Source organism: Pongo abelii, chromosome 19 (assembly GCF_028885655.2).
Source record: "Pongo abelii isolate AG06213 chromosome 19, NHGRI_mPonAbe1-v2.0_pri, whole genome shotgun sequence".
Classification (NCBI taxonomy): Eukaryota; Metazoa; Chordata; class Mammalia; order Primates; family Hominidae; genus Pongo; species Pongo abelii.
Genome location: NC_072004.2, coordinates 21,632,168 through 21,650,816, shown reverse-complemented (window position 1 = coordinate 21,650,816; position 18,649 = coordinate 21,632,168). Strand labels below are relative to the sequence as shown.

Genomic DNA, 18,649 nt, shown 5'->3' with positions numbered 1-18,649 from the left:
TCCTAGTCAGAGCAATCAGGCAAAAGAAAGAAAGAAAAGGCATCCAAAAAGGAAAAGATGCCAAACTATCTCTCTTTGCAGATGATATGATTCTATACCTAGAAAATTCTAAAGAATCTTCCAATTTATCCTGGAACTGATAAGTGACTTCAGTCAGGACACAAAAATCAATGTAAAAATATCAGTAGCATTTCTATACACCAATAAAGTTCAAGCTGAGAGACAAATCAAGAACGTAATCCCATTTACAATAGCTGCACCAAAAAAAGCAAATTACTTAGGATGCATCTAACCACAGAGATGAAAGGTGGCTACAAGGAGAACTACGAAACACTGCTGAAAAAAATCATGACACCAAACAGATAACACCAAAAAAATGGAAAAACATTCCATGCTCATGGATTGGAAAAATCAACAGCATCAAAATGGCCATACAGCCCAAAGCAATCTACAGATTCAATACTATTCCTATCAAACTACCAATGTCATTTTTCACAGCATTAGAAAAAACTATTCTAAAATTTCATATGGAACTAGAAAAGAGCCCAAACACCCAGAGCCATCCTAAGCAAAGAGAACCAAGCCTGACGCATCACATTACCCAACTTCAAACTATACTACAGTAAACAAAGGCTACAGTAAACAAATCAGCACAGTACTGGCACAGAAACAGACATATAGACCAATGGAACAGAATCAGAAATAAAGCTACACACCTACAACCATTTGGTCTTTGACAAAGCCGACACAAATATGCAGCGGTGAAAGGACTCCCTATTCAATAAATGGTGCTGGGATGACTGGCTATCCATACACAGAAGAATGAAACTTGACCCCTAGCTATCACCACATACAAAAATTAATGAAAGCTGAATTACATTCTTAAAAGTAAGACCTCTAACTATAAAAATCCCACAAGAAAACCTAAGAAATACACTATTTGAAATCAGCCTCTGAAAATAATTTATGAATAAGTCCTCAAAAGCAATTGCAACAAAAGTTAAAATGAAAAATTGGGACCTAGTTAAACAAAGGAGCTTCCGCATAGGAAAAGGAACCATTCAAGAGACTAAATAGGCAACCTAAATAATGAAACAATATATTTAAAAGCTATGCATTGAACTAAGTTCTAATATCCAGAACCTATAAGGAACTTAAATCAACAAACAAGAATTTTAAAAATATATATAAAAGCAGGCAAAATACATGAAGAGACACTTCTCAAAAAAAAAGACATGCAAGTGAAGAGCAAACATATGAAAAAATGCTCATCATCACTAATCATCAGAGAAAAGCAAATCAAAGCCATAGTGAGATACCATCTCACACCAGACATAATGGCTATTACTAAAAAGTCAAAAAATAAGCAACAACAACCCAGATTTGGGCAGAGCTGCTACAGCAAAAAGGGAATTCTAATACACTGTTGGAGAAAATGCTAAATTCATTCAGCCACTGTGGAAAGCAGTTTGGAGTTTTCTCTCATGGAACTAAAAATAGAACTGCCATTCAACCCAGCAATCCCAGTAGTGGGTTAAATACCTATTCCCCCCAAAAAAATCATTCTACCAAAAAGACACATGCACCCATATGTTCACTGTAGCACTATTCACAATAGCAAAGATATAGAATCAAGCCAGAAGCTCATCAATCGTGCATTGGATTAAGAAAATGTAGCACATATACAATATGGAATACTATGTAGCTATAAAAAAAAAAAATACTGTCCTTTGCAGCAACATGGATGCAGCTGGAGGGCATTATCCTAAGCAAACTGATGCAGAAACAGATAACTAAATACTACATGTTCTCACTTTTAAGTGGGAGCTAAACATTGGGTACACATGGACATAAAGACGGGAACAATAGACACTGGGGACTATAAGGAGAATTGGGTTGGGACAATGGTTGAAAAATGACATGCCAGGTACTATGCTCACTACCTGGGTGATAGGTTCAATTGCACCCTAAACCTAAGCATTATGCAATATATCTTTGTAACAAACCTGCACATGTACCCCCTGAATCTAAAATAAAAGTTAAGAAAGAGAAAGAATAAACAAGATAAAAATAAAATTCCCTTTATAACTTGCAACAAAAAAACACCAATAACATTCCTCACAGAAATGGAAAAAACAATCCTAAAATTCATATGGAACCACAAAAAAGCTAGACTATACAAGCCAAGCCTGAGGGAAAAGAACAAAGCTGGAGGCATCACTCTACCTGACTTCAAAATATATTACAAGGTTACAGTAACCTAAAGAGCATGGTCTCAGTATAAAAATAGAAAATTAAACCAATGGAACAGAATAGAGAACCCAGAAATAAATCCACATATTTACAGACACCTGATTTTCAACAAAAGTGTCAAGAACATACACTGGGGAAAGAACCCTCTCTTCAACAAATGGGGCTGGGAAAACTGGATATCTGTAAAAAGAAGAATGAAACCGGTCCTTATCTTTCACCATATACAAAAATAAACTGAAAATGGATTAAAGACTTAAACATGAGATCCAAAATTATAAAACTACTACAAGAAAATATAGGGAAAATTCTTCAGGACATTGGTCAATGCAAAGATTTTATAGCTAAGTTATCACAGGCATATGCCAAAAAAAAGCACAGGCATAAGAACAAAAATAGATAAGTGAGGCTACATTAAAATTAAGTTTCTTCACAGCAAAGGAAACGACCAACAGAGTGAAAAAAACTACCAACAATCTGTAGATTGGGAGACAATATTTATAAATCTATTCATCTGAGAAAGGTCCAATATCTAGAATATACTGGGAACTCAAACAACTCAACAGTAAAAAATAGTTAATAATCCCCCTAAAATGCAGACAAAGAATTTAAATAGACATTTCTAAAAAGAAGATGTACAAATGGCCACAAATATATGGAAAAGTACTGAACATCACTCACTAACAGGAAAATGAAAATAAAATCCCAAATGAGATATCGTCTCACCACAGAATGGCTACTATCAAAAACAAACAAAGAAACAAACAACAACAACAAAAAAACACAAACAAACAAAAAACCCAAAAAGTAAAAAATCCTGGTGAGGTTGGGGAGAAAAACAAAACTCTTACGCACTCGTGGAGGGAATGTAAACTAGTATAGGCTGGAAGTTTCTTAAAAAACTAAAAATAGAAGTGTCATATGATCCAACAATCCCACTACTGAGTATTTATCCAAAAGAAAGAAAATCAGTATATCATCAGTATCCCCATGTTTATTGCAACACTATTCACAACAACCAAGATACAGAATCAACCTAAATGTTCATCAACAGATGAATGAGGTTAGTGAGTTAAAAAAATGTGGTATATGTACACAATGGAATAATATTCAGCCATAAAAAAGAATAAAATTATGTCATTTACAGCAACATGGATGAGGACATTAAGTGAAATAATTCAGGCACAGAAAAATAACTACTGTATGTTCTCACACATGTGGGAGCTAAAATTTTTTTTTATTATACTTTAAGTTTTAGGGTACATGTGCACAATGTGCAGGTTTGTTACATATGTATACATGTGCCATGTTGGTGTGCTGCACCCATTAACTCGTCATTTAACATTAGGTATATCTCCTAATGCTATCCCTCCCCCCTCCCCCCACCCCACAACAGGCCCCAGAGTGTGATGTTCCCCTTCCTGTGTCCATGTGTTCTCATCGTTCAGTTCCCACCTATGAGTGAGAACATGCGGTGTTTGGTTTTTTGTCCTTGCGATACTTTGCTGAGAATGATGGTTTCCGGTTTCATCCATGTCCCTACAAAGGACATGAACTCTTCATTTTTTATGGCTGCGTAGTATTCCATGGTGTATATGTGCCACATTTTCTTAATCCAGTCTATCGTTGTTGGACATTTGGGTTGGTTCCAAGTCTTTGCTATTGTGAATAGTGCCGCAGTAAACATACGTGTGCATGTGTCTTTATAGCAGCATGATTTATAATCCTTTGGGTATATACCCAGTAATGGGATGGCTGGGTCAAATGGTATTTCTAGTTCTAGATCCCTGAGGAATAGCCACACTGACTTCCACAATGGTTGAACTAGTTTACAGTCCCACTAACAGTGTAAAAGTGTTCCTATTTCTCCACATCCTCTCCAGCACCTGTTGTTTCCTGACTTTTTAATGATCGCCCTTCTAACTGGTGTGAGATGATATCTCATTGTGGTTTTGATTTGCATTTCTCTGATGGCTAGTGATGATGAGCATTTTTTCATGTGTTTTTTGGCTGCATAAATGTCTTCATTTGAGAAGTGTCTGTTCACATCCTTCGCCCACTTTTTGATGGGGTTGTTTTTTTCTTGTAAATTTGTTTGAGTTCAGAGCTAAAATTTTTTTAAAAGTTCATGGAAGTAGAGAGTAGAATTGTGGGTATTAGAGGCTGAGAAAAGTAAAGGGGAGTGGAAGATGGGGATAGGCTGGTTAATGGATACAAAATTATAGCTACATAGGAAGAATGAATTCTAGTGTTCTGCTGCATTGTAGGGTAAATATGGTTAACTAATTTTTTTTTTTTTTTAGGCTGAGACTCACTCTGTCACCCAGGCTGGCATGCAGTGGTGCAATCTCAACTCACTGCAATCTCCGCCTCCAGGGTTCAAGCCATTCTCCTGCCTCAGCCTCCCAAACAGCTGGGATTACAGGTGTGTGCCACTATGCCTGGCTTGGTTAACTAATATTTTTAAAAAGCTAGACGAGAGGATTTTGAAAGTTCACATCACAAAGAAATGGTAAATGTTTGAGGTGATGGATATGTTAATTAGCCTGATTTGACCATTATACATTGTTTACACATATCAAAAATATCACTGTATATACCATAAATATGTACAATTACACAGGTCCACAAAAAATAAAAGGAAGCCAGGTGTGGTGTCATGTGCCTGTGTTCTCAGCTACTTGGAAGGCAGAGGCAGGAAGAATTCTTGAGCCATGGAAGTCAAGGCCAGCCTGGGCAACATAGCAAGACACCACGTCTAAAAATATAAATACATAAGTAAAAATAAAAGCAAAATCATTCATCCTATACATAGACTATGGGTGAAACTTAGTGACTTGCTTCTAATGAACAGAATGTGTTAAAAATGATTACCATGTGGCTTCCAACATTATGTTAGAAGAGGCTCTCTACCGCAGACTGCTCACCCTTGGAACCCAGCCCCCATGTTGTGAGGAAGCTTGGGCCACAAAGAAAGCCTAGGATTTCCAGTGTAGATATCTGGGCATCCTGCCCCAACTAAAGTTCCAACCAACAGCCACCATCAGCAACAGACATCTTAGTGAACAAACCTTCAGATGATTCCAGTCCCTCAGCCTTTGATTTATACCAAGTGAAGCTTAAGCGAGCAGAGGCAAGCTATCCTGGGCAAAGTTTTCCCAAACCACAGATTGGTGAACTAAACGAATGTTGTTCTAAGTCACTCAACTTTGGATAATTTGTTAGGAAAAAATAACCAGAAAAATAAATTTAAACAAGGAGACAATAAGAAATAGAACATACCTGGTAGAAATTCGTCTCCTTTAAAGTAAGATCTAACAAATGTTGAGGTTAATTTATTAATGACAAACAACTCTAATGGGAAGCAGCAGACAACCAGGAGAAAGACGTAAGAACTACTGCAGAGGAAGTTTAGAAAAAGTTCCTTTCCATCACACACCAGGGCCTGTTGTCAGGTGGGGGGAGGTGGGAGGGATAGCATTAGAAGATGGAGATATACGTAATGTAAATGATGAGTTAATGGGTACAGCACACCAACATGGCACATGTATGCATATGTAACAAACCTGCACATTGTGCACATGTACCCTAGAACTTAAAGTATAATAAAAATATATATATAAAAGAAAAAAAAAAGAAAAAGTTCCTTTCGATTACAAATTCTGATGACTAAGCCAGTGAGGCTTTTAGAATTTGTCCCCTGAGTTATGAAATAAGGAAGATGAGGAAGGAAGGAGATATATAATTTGAAGTATAAAGAAGCTGAAAAAACTAGAAATATTTGATTAATAACCAAAAATCAGACATTGTATCTGATTTCAATGAACTGAAATTCTAAAAGTGATAAGCAGCTTTGGATATTTATTAATCAATCTAGGATTCAATCTTCATTTCCATTTCCTCAATGAGGAAATAAAAAAATATTATGGAATCAGTTTTAACAATCTCTGAAGTAAAACAAATGTAGTGTCCTTTGAGTGTCAAGCTATTAAATGCAATTTCCCCTTTACCTTACTTCAAGTTCATTTGTATGGAGAAGGGAAGAGCATCTCATCTTTATGTTGTACCAAAATGCTTCTCCATATCATACAAATTGACTCTGAAATTTTGAAATTCATACAACCAATTCGACTACTTGTTTCTGATAAATGCCTGGACATGACCTGATTTCCAGTTGCTGCACTCCTGGAAGTTGTTCTTTGAATGGGTTTAAGTATTTATTCAATGAATTATGTATTGAGTTATAAAAGCATAGCTATGCATCTTTATTTAAGCAAAAGGAGGTAAATGCAGGGAACTCTGGTTTCTGAGAACGTAGGATCTGTGCCAAGAAGAGGATTCAGCTCCGGGGGTGTACAAGAGAACCAGGTGCTGTGTCAAAAGAGGATCTAACTGTGAACTGCAAATGACGAATTAGCTCAGTTTCCAATGAGGAAAGATGACAGCCTAGACTTAATCTTGCCCTTCATAGTTAAAATCTACATGTGACTCTATGACTTATAATGAGTTAATAAAACATAATGCAATAAATAGACAGAGTCAGCATATTCTGTGGCCAAGATTTGATGGAAATGGGAGTGAAGAGAGAGGCACTGGGTGAGAGACAAAAGGTATGACTGGAGAAAAAAAAATAATGGGATCTGTCTTTGTAAGCCTGACTCTCATCATGTCATGAAGTCAACAAGGCATAAGCTGGCCATACACTCCTTCAAGAAGCAAAAAGTGAAATTAAAGACATTCTACTACTTAAATTTCTATTCTTACATAAGACAACTGGTAATAAGCAACAGGACTGAATACGAGTTTTCCTAAATGTGATTTGCTACTGGCATAAGGATAGACATAGCTCAATATATTAGAATTGAGAATCCAAAAACAAACCCACACTTTTATGGTCAACTGATTTTCAACACGGGTGTAAAAAGAATTAAATGAGAAATGAATCGATTTTTCAACAAATGGTGCTGGGACAACTGTATATCCACATGCAAAAGAATAAAGGTGGACTTCCACCAAATGTCATATGCAAAAGTAACAAAATAGAACCGCGAAATGTAAGAACCAAAACTATAAAATTGCTAGAAGAAAACATAGCCATAAATCTTTGTGACTGCAAAAAAAAAAAATTAACTGGACTTCATCAAAATGTGAAACTTCTGTGCTTGAACAGAGACCATCAAGAAAGTGAAAAGGAGGCTGGGCATGGTGGTTTACACCTGTAATCCCAACACTTTGGGAGGCCGAGGTGGGAGGATTGCTTTAGCTCAGGAGTTCAAAACCAGCCTGGACAACATAGTGAGACCTTCTCTCTACAATTTAAAATTATATAAATTTTAAAAACATAATAAATCATAAAAAAAAATTAAAAGGAAAGCCATTGAAAATATTTGGAAACATATCTGATAAGGGACTTATACCTAGGGTATATAAAGAACTCTTAAAATTCAGAAATTTAGGATAACCCAATTTTAATATGGGCAAAGGATTTGAATAGACATTTCTCCAAAGAAGATATACAAATGGCTCATAAGCACATAAAAAGAGGCTTAAAGTCATTCATCACTAGGGAAATGTGAATCAACACCACAATGAGGTACCACTTCATACCTCTAGGTTGGAATCCTTTTTCAATCAAAAATATGAAAAATGTTGGCAAGGATATGGAGAAATTAGACCCTCATACAATGCTGATGGGAATGTAAAATGGTGCAACCACTTTGGAAAGCAGACTGGCAGCTCCTCAAAAGGTTAAGCATAGAGTTACCGTATGACCCAGAAATTCAACTCATATGTATACACCCAAGAGAAAGGAACACATACACAAACACAAAAACTTGTACATAAAAGTTCACAGCAGCATGATTAATAATAGCCAAAACATGGAAACAATCCAAAGGTCCATCATCTGATGAATGGCTAAATAAATGAGTGGTACATCCATAAAGTGGAAAATTATTCAGCGATAAGATGAAATTAAATACTGACACGTTACAACACAATGAACCTTAAAAATGTTATGCTGAGGAATGGAGCCAAGATGGCCGAATAGGAACAGCTCCGGTCTACAGCTCCCAGCATGAGCAATGCAGAAGACAGGTGATTTCTGCATTTCCATCTGAGGTACCGGGTTCATCTCACTAGGGAGTGCCAGACAGTGGGTGCAGGACAGTGGGTGCAGCGCACCGTGCACGAGCTGAAGCAGGGCAAGGCACTGCCTCATTCAGGAAGTGCAAGGGGTCAGGGAGTTCCCTTTCCTAGTCAAAGAAAGGGGTGACAGACGGCACCTGGAAAATCGGGTCACTCCCACCCTAATACTGCGCTTTTCCAACGGGCTTAGAAAACGGCACACCAGGAGATTATATCCCGCACCTGGCTCGGAGGGTCCTACGCCCACGGAGTCTCACTGATTGCTAGCACAGCAGTCTGAGATCAAACTGCAAGGTGGCAGGGAGGCTGGGGGAGGGGCGCCTGCCATTGCCCAGGCTTGATTAGGTAAACAAAGCAGCCTAGAAGCTCGAACTGGGTGGAGCCCGCCACAGCTCAAGGAGGCCTGCCTGCCTCTGTAGGCTCCACCTCTGGGGGCAGGGCACAGACAAACAAAAAGACAGCAGTAACCTCTGCAGACTTAAATGTCCCTGTCTGACAACTTTGAAGAGAGTAGTGGTTCTCCCAGCACACACCTGGAGATCTGAGAACGGGCAGACTGCCTCCTCAAGTGGGTCCCTGACCCCTGAGCAGCCTAACTGGGAGGCACCCCCGAGTAGGGGCAGACTGACACCTCACACGGCCAGGTACTCCTCTGAGACAAAACTTCCAGAGGAATGATCAGGCAGCAGCATTTGCGGGTCACCAAAATCTGCTGTTCTACAGCCACCGCTGTTCTGCAGCCACCACTGCTGACACCCAGGCAAAAAGGGTCTGGAGTGGACCTCTAGAAAACTCCAACAGACCTGCAGCTGAGGGTCCTGTCTGTTAGAAGGAAAACTAACAAACAGAAAGGACACCCACACTAAAACCCATCAGTACATCACCATCATCAAAGACGAAAAGTAGATAAAACCACAAAGATGGGGAAAAAACAGAGCAGAAAAACTGGAAACTCTAAAAAGCAGAGCACCTCTCCTCCTCCAAAGGAACGCAGCTCCTCACCAGCAACGGAACAAAGCTGGATGGAGAATGACTGACGAGTTGAGAGAAGAAGGCTTCAAACAACTCTGAGCTACAGGAGGAAATTCAAACCAATGGCAAAGAAGTTAGAAACCTTGAAAAAAAATTAGACGAATGGATAACTAGAATAACCAATGCAGAGAAGTCCTTAAAGGAGCTGATGGAGCTGAAAGCCAAGGCTCGAGAACTACGTGAAGAATGCAGAAGCCTCAGGAGCCAATGCGATCAACTGGAAGAGAGCGTATCAGTGATGGAAGATGAAATGAATGAAATAAAGCGAGAAGGGAAGTTTAGAGAAAAAAGAATAAAAAGAAACGAACAAAGCCTCCAAGAAATATGGGACTATGTGAAAAGACCAAATCTACATCTGATTGGTGTACCTGAAAGTGACGGGGAGAATGGAACCAAGTTGGAAAACACTCTGCAGGATATTATCCAGGAGAACTTCCCCAATCTAACAAGGCAGGCCAACATTCAGATTCAGGAAATACAGAGAACGCCACAAAGATACTCCTCGAGAAGAGCAACTCCGAGACACATAATTGTCAGGTTCACCAAAGCTGAAATGAAGGAAAAAATGTTAATGGCAGCCAGAGAGAAAGGTCGGGTTGCCCACAAAGGGAAGCCCATCAGACTAACAGCGGATCTCTCAGCAGAAACTCTACAAGCCAGAAGAGAGTGGGGGCCAACATTCAACATTCTTAAAGAAAAGAATTTTCAACCCAGAATTTCATATCCAGCCAAACTAAGCTTCATAAGTGAAGGAGAAATAAAATCCTTTACAGACAAGCAAATGCTGAGAGATTCTGTCACCACCAGGCCTGCCCTAAAAGAGCTTCTGAAGGAAGCACTAAACATAGAAAGGAACAACCGGTACCAGCTACTGCAAAAACATGCCAAAATGTAAAGACCATCAAGGCTAGGAAGAAACTGCATCAACTAATGAGCAAAATAACCAGCTAACATCATAATGACAGGATCAAATTCACACATAACAATATTAACTTTAAATGTAAATGGGCTAAATGCTCCAATTAAAAGACACAGACTGGCAAATTGGATAAAGAGTCAAGACCCATCAGTGTGCTGTATTCAGGAAACCCATCTCACATGCAGAGACACACATAGGCTCAAAATAAAGGGATGGAGGAAGATCTACCAAGCAAATGGAAAACAAAAAAGAGCAGGGGTTGCAATCCTAGTCTCTGATAAAACAGACTTTAAACCAACAAAGATCAAAAGAGACAAAGAAGGCCATTACATAATGGTAAAGGGATCAATTCAACAAGAAGAGCTAACTATCCTAAATATATATGCACCCAATAGAGGAGCACCCAGATTCATAAAGCAAGCCCTTAGTGACCTACAAAGAGTCTTAGACTCCCACACAATAATAATGGGAGACTTAAACACCCCACTGTCAACATTAGACAGATCAAGGAGACAGAAAGTTAACAAGGATACCCAGGAATTGAACTCAGCTCTGCAGCAAACAGACCTAATAGACATCTACAGAACTCTCCACCCCAAATCAACAGAATATACATTCTTTTCAGCACCACACCACACCTATTCCAAAATTGACCACATAGTTGGAAGTAAAGCACTCCTCAGCAAATGTAAAAGAATAGAAATTATAACAAACTGTCTCTCAGACCACAGTGCAATCCAACTAGAACTCAAGATTAAGAAACTCACTCAAAACCGTTCAACTACATGGAAACTGAACAACCTGCTCCTGAATGACTACTGGGTACATAACAAAATGAAGGCAGAAATAAAGATGTTCTTTGAAAACAATGAGAACAAAGATACAACATACCAGAATCTCTGGGACACATTCAAAGCAGTGTGTAGAGGGAAATTTATAGCACTAAATGCCCAAAAGAGAAAGCAGGAAAGATCCAAAATTGACACCCTAACATCACAATTCAAAGAACTAGAAAAGCAAGAGCAAACAAATTCAAAAGCTAGCAGAAGGCAAGAAATAACTAAAATCAGAGCAGAACTGAAGGAAATAGAGACACAAAAAACCCTTCAAAAAATTAATGAATCCAAGACCTGCTTTTTGGAAAAGATCAACAAAATTGATAGACCGCTAGCAAGACTAATAAAGAAGAAAAGACAGAAGAATCAAATAGACACAATAAAAAATGATAAAGGGGATATCACCACCAATCCCACAGAAATACAAACTACCATCAGAGAATACTACAAACACCTCTATGCAAATAAACTAGAAAATCTAGAAGAAATGGATAAATTCCTTGACACATACATACACCCTCCCAAGACTATACCAGGAAGAAGTTGAATCTCTGAATAGACCAATAACAGGCTCTGAAATTGTGGCAATAATCAATAGCTTACCAACCAAAAAGAGTCCAGGACCAGATGGATTCACAGTCAAATTCTACCAGAGGTACAAGGAGGAGCTGGTACCATTCCTTCTGAAACTATTCCAATCAATAGAAAAAGAGGGAATCCTCCCTAACTCATTTTATGAGGCCAGCATCATCCTGATACCAAAGTCTGGCAGAGACACAACCAAAAAAGAGAATTTTACACCAATATCCTTGATGAACATTGATGCAAAAATCCTCAGTAAAATACTAGCAAACAGAATCCAGCAGCCCATCAAAAAGCTTATCCACCATGATCAAGTGGGCTTCATCCCTGGGATGCAAGGCTGGTTCAACATTCGCAAATCAATAAATGTAATCCAGCATGTAAACAGAACCAAAGACAAAAACCACATGATTATCTCAATAGATGCAGAAAAGGCCTTTGACAAAATTCAACAACGCTTCATGCTAAAAACTCTCAATAAATTAAGTATTGATGGGATGTATCTCAAAATAATAAGAGCTATCTATGACAAACCCACAGCCAATATCATACTGAATGGGGAAAAACTGGAAGCATTCCCTTTGAAAACTGGCACAAGACAGGGATGCCCTCTCTCACCACTCCTATTCAACATAGTGCTGGAATTTCTGGCCAGGCAATTAGGCAGGAGAAGGAAATAAAGGGTATTCAATTAGGAAAAGAGGAAGTCAAATTGTCCCTGTTTGCAGATGACATGATTGTATATCTAGAAAACCCCATTGTCTCAGCCCAAAATCTCCTTAAGCTGATAAGCAACTTCAGCAAAGTCTCACGATACAAAATCAGTGTACAAAAATCACAAGCATTCTTATACACCAATAACAGACAAACAGAGAGCCAAATCATGAGTGAACTCCCATTCACAATTGCTTCAAAGAGAATAAAATACCCGGGAATCCAACTTACAAGGGATGTGAAGGACCTCTTCAAGGAGAACTACAAACCACTGCTCAATGAAATAAAGGAGGATACAAACAAATGGAAGAACATTCCATGCTCATGGGTAGGAAGAATCAATATCGTGAAAATGGCCATACTACCCAAGATAATTTATAGATTCAATGCCATCCCCATCAAGCTACCAATGACTTTCTTCACAGAATTGGAAGAAACTACTTTAAAGTTCATATGGAACCAAAAAAGAGCCCGCATCGCCAAGTCAATCCTAAGCCAAAAGAACAAAGCCAGAGACATCATGCTACCTGACTTCAAACCATACTACAAGGCTACAGTAACCAAAACAGCATGGTACTGGTACCAAAACAGAGATATAGACCAATGGAACAGAACAGAGCCCTCAGAAATAACACCACATATCTACAACCATCTGATCTTTGACAAACCTGACAAAAACAAGCAATGGGGAAACGATTCCCTATTTAATAAATGGTGCTGGGAAAACTGGCTAGCCATATGTAGAAAGCTGAAACTGGATCCCTTCCTTACACCTTAGACAAAAATTAATTCAAGATGGATTAAAGGCTTACATGTTAGACCTAAAACCATAAAAAACCTAGAAGAAAACCTAGGCAATACCATTCAGGACATAGGCATGGGCAAGGACTTCATGTCTAAAACAGCAAAAGCAATGGCAACAAAAGCCAAAATTGACAAATGGGATCTAATTAAGCTAAAGAGCTTCTGCACAGCAAAAGAAACTACCATCAGAGTGAACAGGCAACCTACAAAATGGGAGAAACTTTTCACAACCTACTCATCTGACAAAGGGCTAATATCCAGAATCTACAATGAACTCAAACAAATTTACAAGAAAAAAACAAACAACCCCATCAAAAACTGGGCGAAGGATATGAACAGACACTTCTCAAAAGAAGACATTTATCCAGCCAACAAACACATGAAAAAATGCTCATCATCACTGGCCATCACAGAAATGCAAATCAAAACCACAATGAGATACCATCTCATACCAGTTACAATGGCGATCATTAAACAGTCAGGAAACAACAGGTGCTGGAGAGGAGGTGGAGAAATAGGAACACTTTTACACTGTTAGTGGGACTGTAAACTAGTTCAACCATTGTGGAAGTCAGTGTGGCTATTCCTCAGGGATCTAGAACTAGAAATACCATTTGACCCAGCCATCCCATTACTGGGTATATACCCAAAGAATTATAAATCATGCTGCTATAAAGACACATGCACACGTATGTTTACTGCGGCACTATTCACAATAGCAAAGACTTGGAACCAACCCAAATGTCCAACAACGATAGACTGGATTAAGAAAATGTGGCACATATACACCATGGAACACTATGCAGCTATAAAAAATGAAGATTTCATGTCCTTTGTAGGGACATGGATGAAACTGGAAACCATCATTCTCAGCAAAGTATCGCAAGGACAAAAAACCAAACACCGCATGTTCTCACTCATAGGTGGGAACTGAACGATGAGAACACATGGACACAGGAAGGGGAACATCACACTCTGGGGCCTGTTGTGGGGTGGGGGGAGGGGGGAGGGATAGCATTAGGAGATATACCTAATGTTAAATGATGAGTTAATGGGTGCGGCACACCAACATGGCACATGTATACATATGTAACAAACCTGCACATTGTGCACATGTACCCTAAAACTTACCAAAGTGTAATAATAATAAAAAAATTAAAAAAAAACAAAACTGTGCAAGCCAGGAAAAATAATAATAATAATAATAATAATAATAATAATAATAATAATCTGGGAGCGCCAACCACCCAAAAAAAAAAAAAATGTTATGCTAAGTATAAGAAGCCAGTCACAAAAGACCACCACATATTGTGTGATCCAATTGATATGTGGTGTCCAGAGTGGGCTAATCTATGGAAACAAAACAGATTGCTGGTTCTTTTCAGGGTCATGAAATTATCCTACAATTGATGATGGTGATGGTTATGCACTCTGAATATACTGAGACCATGAATTCTACACGTTCAATGGGTAAACTGCATGGTATGAGAAGTACGTCTTAGTAAAATTGTTTTTAAAAACTCGGTGGTAGAATCTAGATACATCTCTTAATTCTCTACTTTGGATGTACATACTATACATGATTTGTAAAAATGCACAATATATTTAAAATGAAAGGAAAATGAAGGAAGTACCTAACATTTCAAGTAGTTTGTAAATTAAAACATTTGCATTTTGGAGAACAGTACTATGGCCTTTCTGTACAAGTGATCCTGAAATTCATGAAATAAATATACACAGATTCTGTACCTATTCACAAAAGTAAAGATAAGAAATAAGACAATTTTCTGGAACATTCTATCAAACATTATCCTACAATTTAATCTGGCTTGTCTCACCATGGCAATAGAGAAATCACTAAAAAATACCACTTCACAGAAAAAAAAAGTCTCTCAGCTTCTGTGAGAAATACTGAATAATTCCCAACTTTCCTAAGGATCTTTGGAAATGGTTCTTATTTTTAAAATGTATGTACTTATGAGGAGAAAAGGACAGAATGAAAGCCAGAGGTTAAGAAAAAAGTGCATTATAAAGATAATAAAATTGTAATAAAATGAATTATAATAAAAATACAAAAGAAAACTATCCACTGCAATTAGTATCCTAAAACATCTGACATTATTTCACCACCCATAGATTAACGGTTGACATGTTATATTTCATACATACTTCACTTCTGATTTGACCCAATTTCCTCTTTGAATCCAGTGTATCATCTAAATTAATGTGACAACGTGATGTAGCCTCTGACATAGGTTGTTGTTTTAGGGGATCGGTCCATTCTTGTTGGAGTTGTCTCATAACTACCTGTGAAGGTATTTTTGTTACTGATTTATAAATCACCTTATTATTAAATTATGGTAGTAAGATTTAACTCTAACATATATACTTTGAAAAATATCAACATATATATGATTCACCTTCTTTTCCTCATGTGTGCACATTCTTGTTTATTACTGAATTCAGTTAAGGACACAGAATGTGTTATCTTCCTGCCAAATCAGTTTTCTGTTAACGTAGGCAATAGATTCAGCCCACTACTCACTCTTCCCTGAAACATCTGCAATGCTTAACAAGCTACTAAAGTCTCAAAAAGAAATCAGTATGTGGATGGGGCTGCTGGTGGTAAATCTCACACTGTGAAATGTTTTCCCTCTTTTTTGTTAGAAGCTCAAATCAACCTTGGAGTTCCTTGGATATTCAATTGCCTGCTCAGATCTTTCCAAAAGATTCCTATCTCAGAATACAAGTAAAATTCCAATGGCCTTTGAGGCCCTACGTAACCTGACCTCTACCTCCCTCCTGACCTCAGCTCCTACAATGTCTCACCTGTTCAGTCCATTCCTGCTATATGTGGAATCCTGCCACTTCTGAATTAGTTTGAAAATGGGACTCAATGCCAAACAAATAAATCAAAATAGCCACAATTACCTTTCTACTGGTCAAAGTTATATCCGAATGATAGGCAGTGAGCCTTGAAATGAAAATTATGAGCAAATTCTTTGTAAAAACATTCAAAGTAAATTATAAATACCAGCGGTAAGATTAAATCTAATATGGCTTTTCTAAAATTCACATCTGTCCCAAATTATGATTTGATAAAAAGTAAATGCCTTTAGGTGGGGTGCGGTGGCTCAAGCCTGTAATCCCAGCACTTTGGTGGGAGGCTGAGGTGGGCAGATCACCTGAGGTCAGGAGTTCGAGACCAGCCTGGCCAACATGGCTAACCCCGTCTGTACTAAAAATACAAAAATTACACAGCAAGACTCCATCTCAAAGAAAAAGTAAGTGCCTTTAAAGAATTGAGAGGTCATAACAAGTAATCTGAGACTGAAATTGTCTCAGATTAAAGTCAAATTGATATGAATAAAAATAAGATTATACCAACTTAAATACATTACAAAACTACTGAAGAAAAAGTATTATGAGATACAGCAGTATACTTCAGTTCACCTGGGAAATCTGGAATTAACGGTCAAAGAAACCCTCCTCACTGAATCTTAATTTCAAAATACTCATGTCAGGTATGAGCATTTCTATTTATCTGCTTCATGATGGTCTTAAAACATGGCCACATAAAGGCATTGCAAGATCATTTCAGCAGCATAAGACTACATTATGAATATTAGTCTGTACCTATTAACACTGTAACTGATCTTAAAATTTCATAGGTGACACAATTTCTCTACTCAAAGTAAAGCATCTTTCAGATTTAACTTCTTTTTCGCAGGTACATTTCTAGGCTGATATAGCAAATACATTAATTATCTATATATTTTTATATTCAACTAGATACAACATTTAGCCATAACCAAATATTACTTTACATTTTCTTTCAGGAAGGTTGAAAAATATTTTATCTTTCTTAATACTTACTTTTCTTTCTACTTTCTCTTTCTCACATTGATCCATTCTTTCTTTCAAATGATTATATTCATCCATCAGCTCCTTGTTCTTCTCTTGTAGTGAAAGAATCTGCTTTTCACTCTCAGCTTGAAGATTTGGGGCAAAAGCATGAAATTGGTCTTGGATAGTACTGATTGTCTTTTCTTGACTGTTAGCTTTCTTGTGAGCATCATAAAGTTGCTTGCGAAGCAACGTATTTTCACTTTGTAGTTGAGATAATCTCTCCTCTACAGATTCCTGCTTGGCAATGTATTTCTTCAGTTTGCTTTGTTCAATCTGGTACATTTGTTCACTTTCTTTCTTCTCACACTTTGTTTGACTGAGGTCTCTCTGCAAACGTTCCAAAATCAAACTCTTTCTTTCAACAGCATCTCTTGTGTTATGGAGCTGAATTTGTAGGCTGTTGATTTTACTTTCAGCATTAGAAAGTTTTTCAGAAAGAATCTCATTCTTAGCTTGTAGGTCAGACATATCAACCTTTATTTTGTCCTGTAAACCAACCCACTCTTGTCTTGTTCTCTGGAAATCAAGTTGTAGTTTTAGGTCTCTTGATGTCTGACTTAGATCACAATCATGTAGAGCAGCAGCCAGTCTACAACGGTATGATTCCATTTCTATTTCCAGTCTTTCTTGGTTCTGTTTCTTATTCTCCAGTTCAGAATTGAGTATTTTGTTCTCAACTGTCAGATCATTCAGCTGTCCACTGTACTGGAGCATTGTTTTTGTTAACTTTTCCTCATTTAATTTTATAATTTTTTGAAGGTTATCATTCTTTTCTTTTACAACCTCAATGTCTTCAAAATATTTCTTTTCCTTTTGCTGGTTCTGATTTTTTATTGTATCTATTTCCAGTCTCAGCAAGGCAATTTCTTCCTGCAACATGCAATTTTCATGCAAGAGATCCTTTTCTTTCTTATGCCTATGAGAAATCTAAGTAAGAAAGGAAACATTTAGTAGCACTCAATAAAATGACATAGCATGATTACCTCTGAAATTAAAGAATGACCTGAACATGTATACAATGAAAAGATTGCCATGTGGATATCTAACTGAAAAAAAATATTGGATCGAAACTTCAAACCTCACAGAACATAAATTCCCAAAACTTCATAAGTTTATTTGAAGATAATGAATCCATGAAAGTAAAAAATAAATGACTAGAGAATTTTTAAGCATCTCAGAATTGGAAAAGACTTTCCCTGAATTACAACAAACTCAAAGGCATAAAATAAAAGATTAATAAATTTGACTACATTAAAAAATTGGCTTTACACTCTGACATCTAACCTATACACCACCCTATAGTAAAAGCTGTAGCTTTGCATATATGTGGACAGAGGAAATTTCCCAACTTTCTTTAAGTTCTTTTTTTTCCCTGAGAATATTCTATAGCCATTTTATTTTTCTAACATTTTTATCGTCAGTTATAGAAGAATTACATTTATTCATAAATGCTAAA

General features: G+C 37.5%; 1 protein-coding gene across 7 annotated transcripts in view; it reads right to left on the bottom strand.

Moving 5' to 3' along the window:
• The window catches only part of LOC100443043 (coiled-coil domain-containing protein 144A), a 142,721-nt gene that overhangs the window by 46,402 nt on the left and 77,670 nt on the right, over positions 1-18,649 (bottom strand). For all 7 annotated transcript variants that reach the window (XM_054536306.2, XM_054536307.2, XM_054536314.2 and 4 more), the window contains 2 exons: positions 17,161-18,120; positions 15,454-15,591 (listed from right to left, as the gene is read on the bottom strand). In XM_054536306.2, coding sequence (XP_054392281.1) covers positions 15,454-15,591; positions 17,161-18,120 — 1,098 coding nt within the window. The remainder of the gene's footprint in view (positions 1-15,453; positions 15,592-17,160; positions 18,121-18,649) is intronic.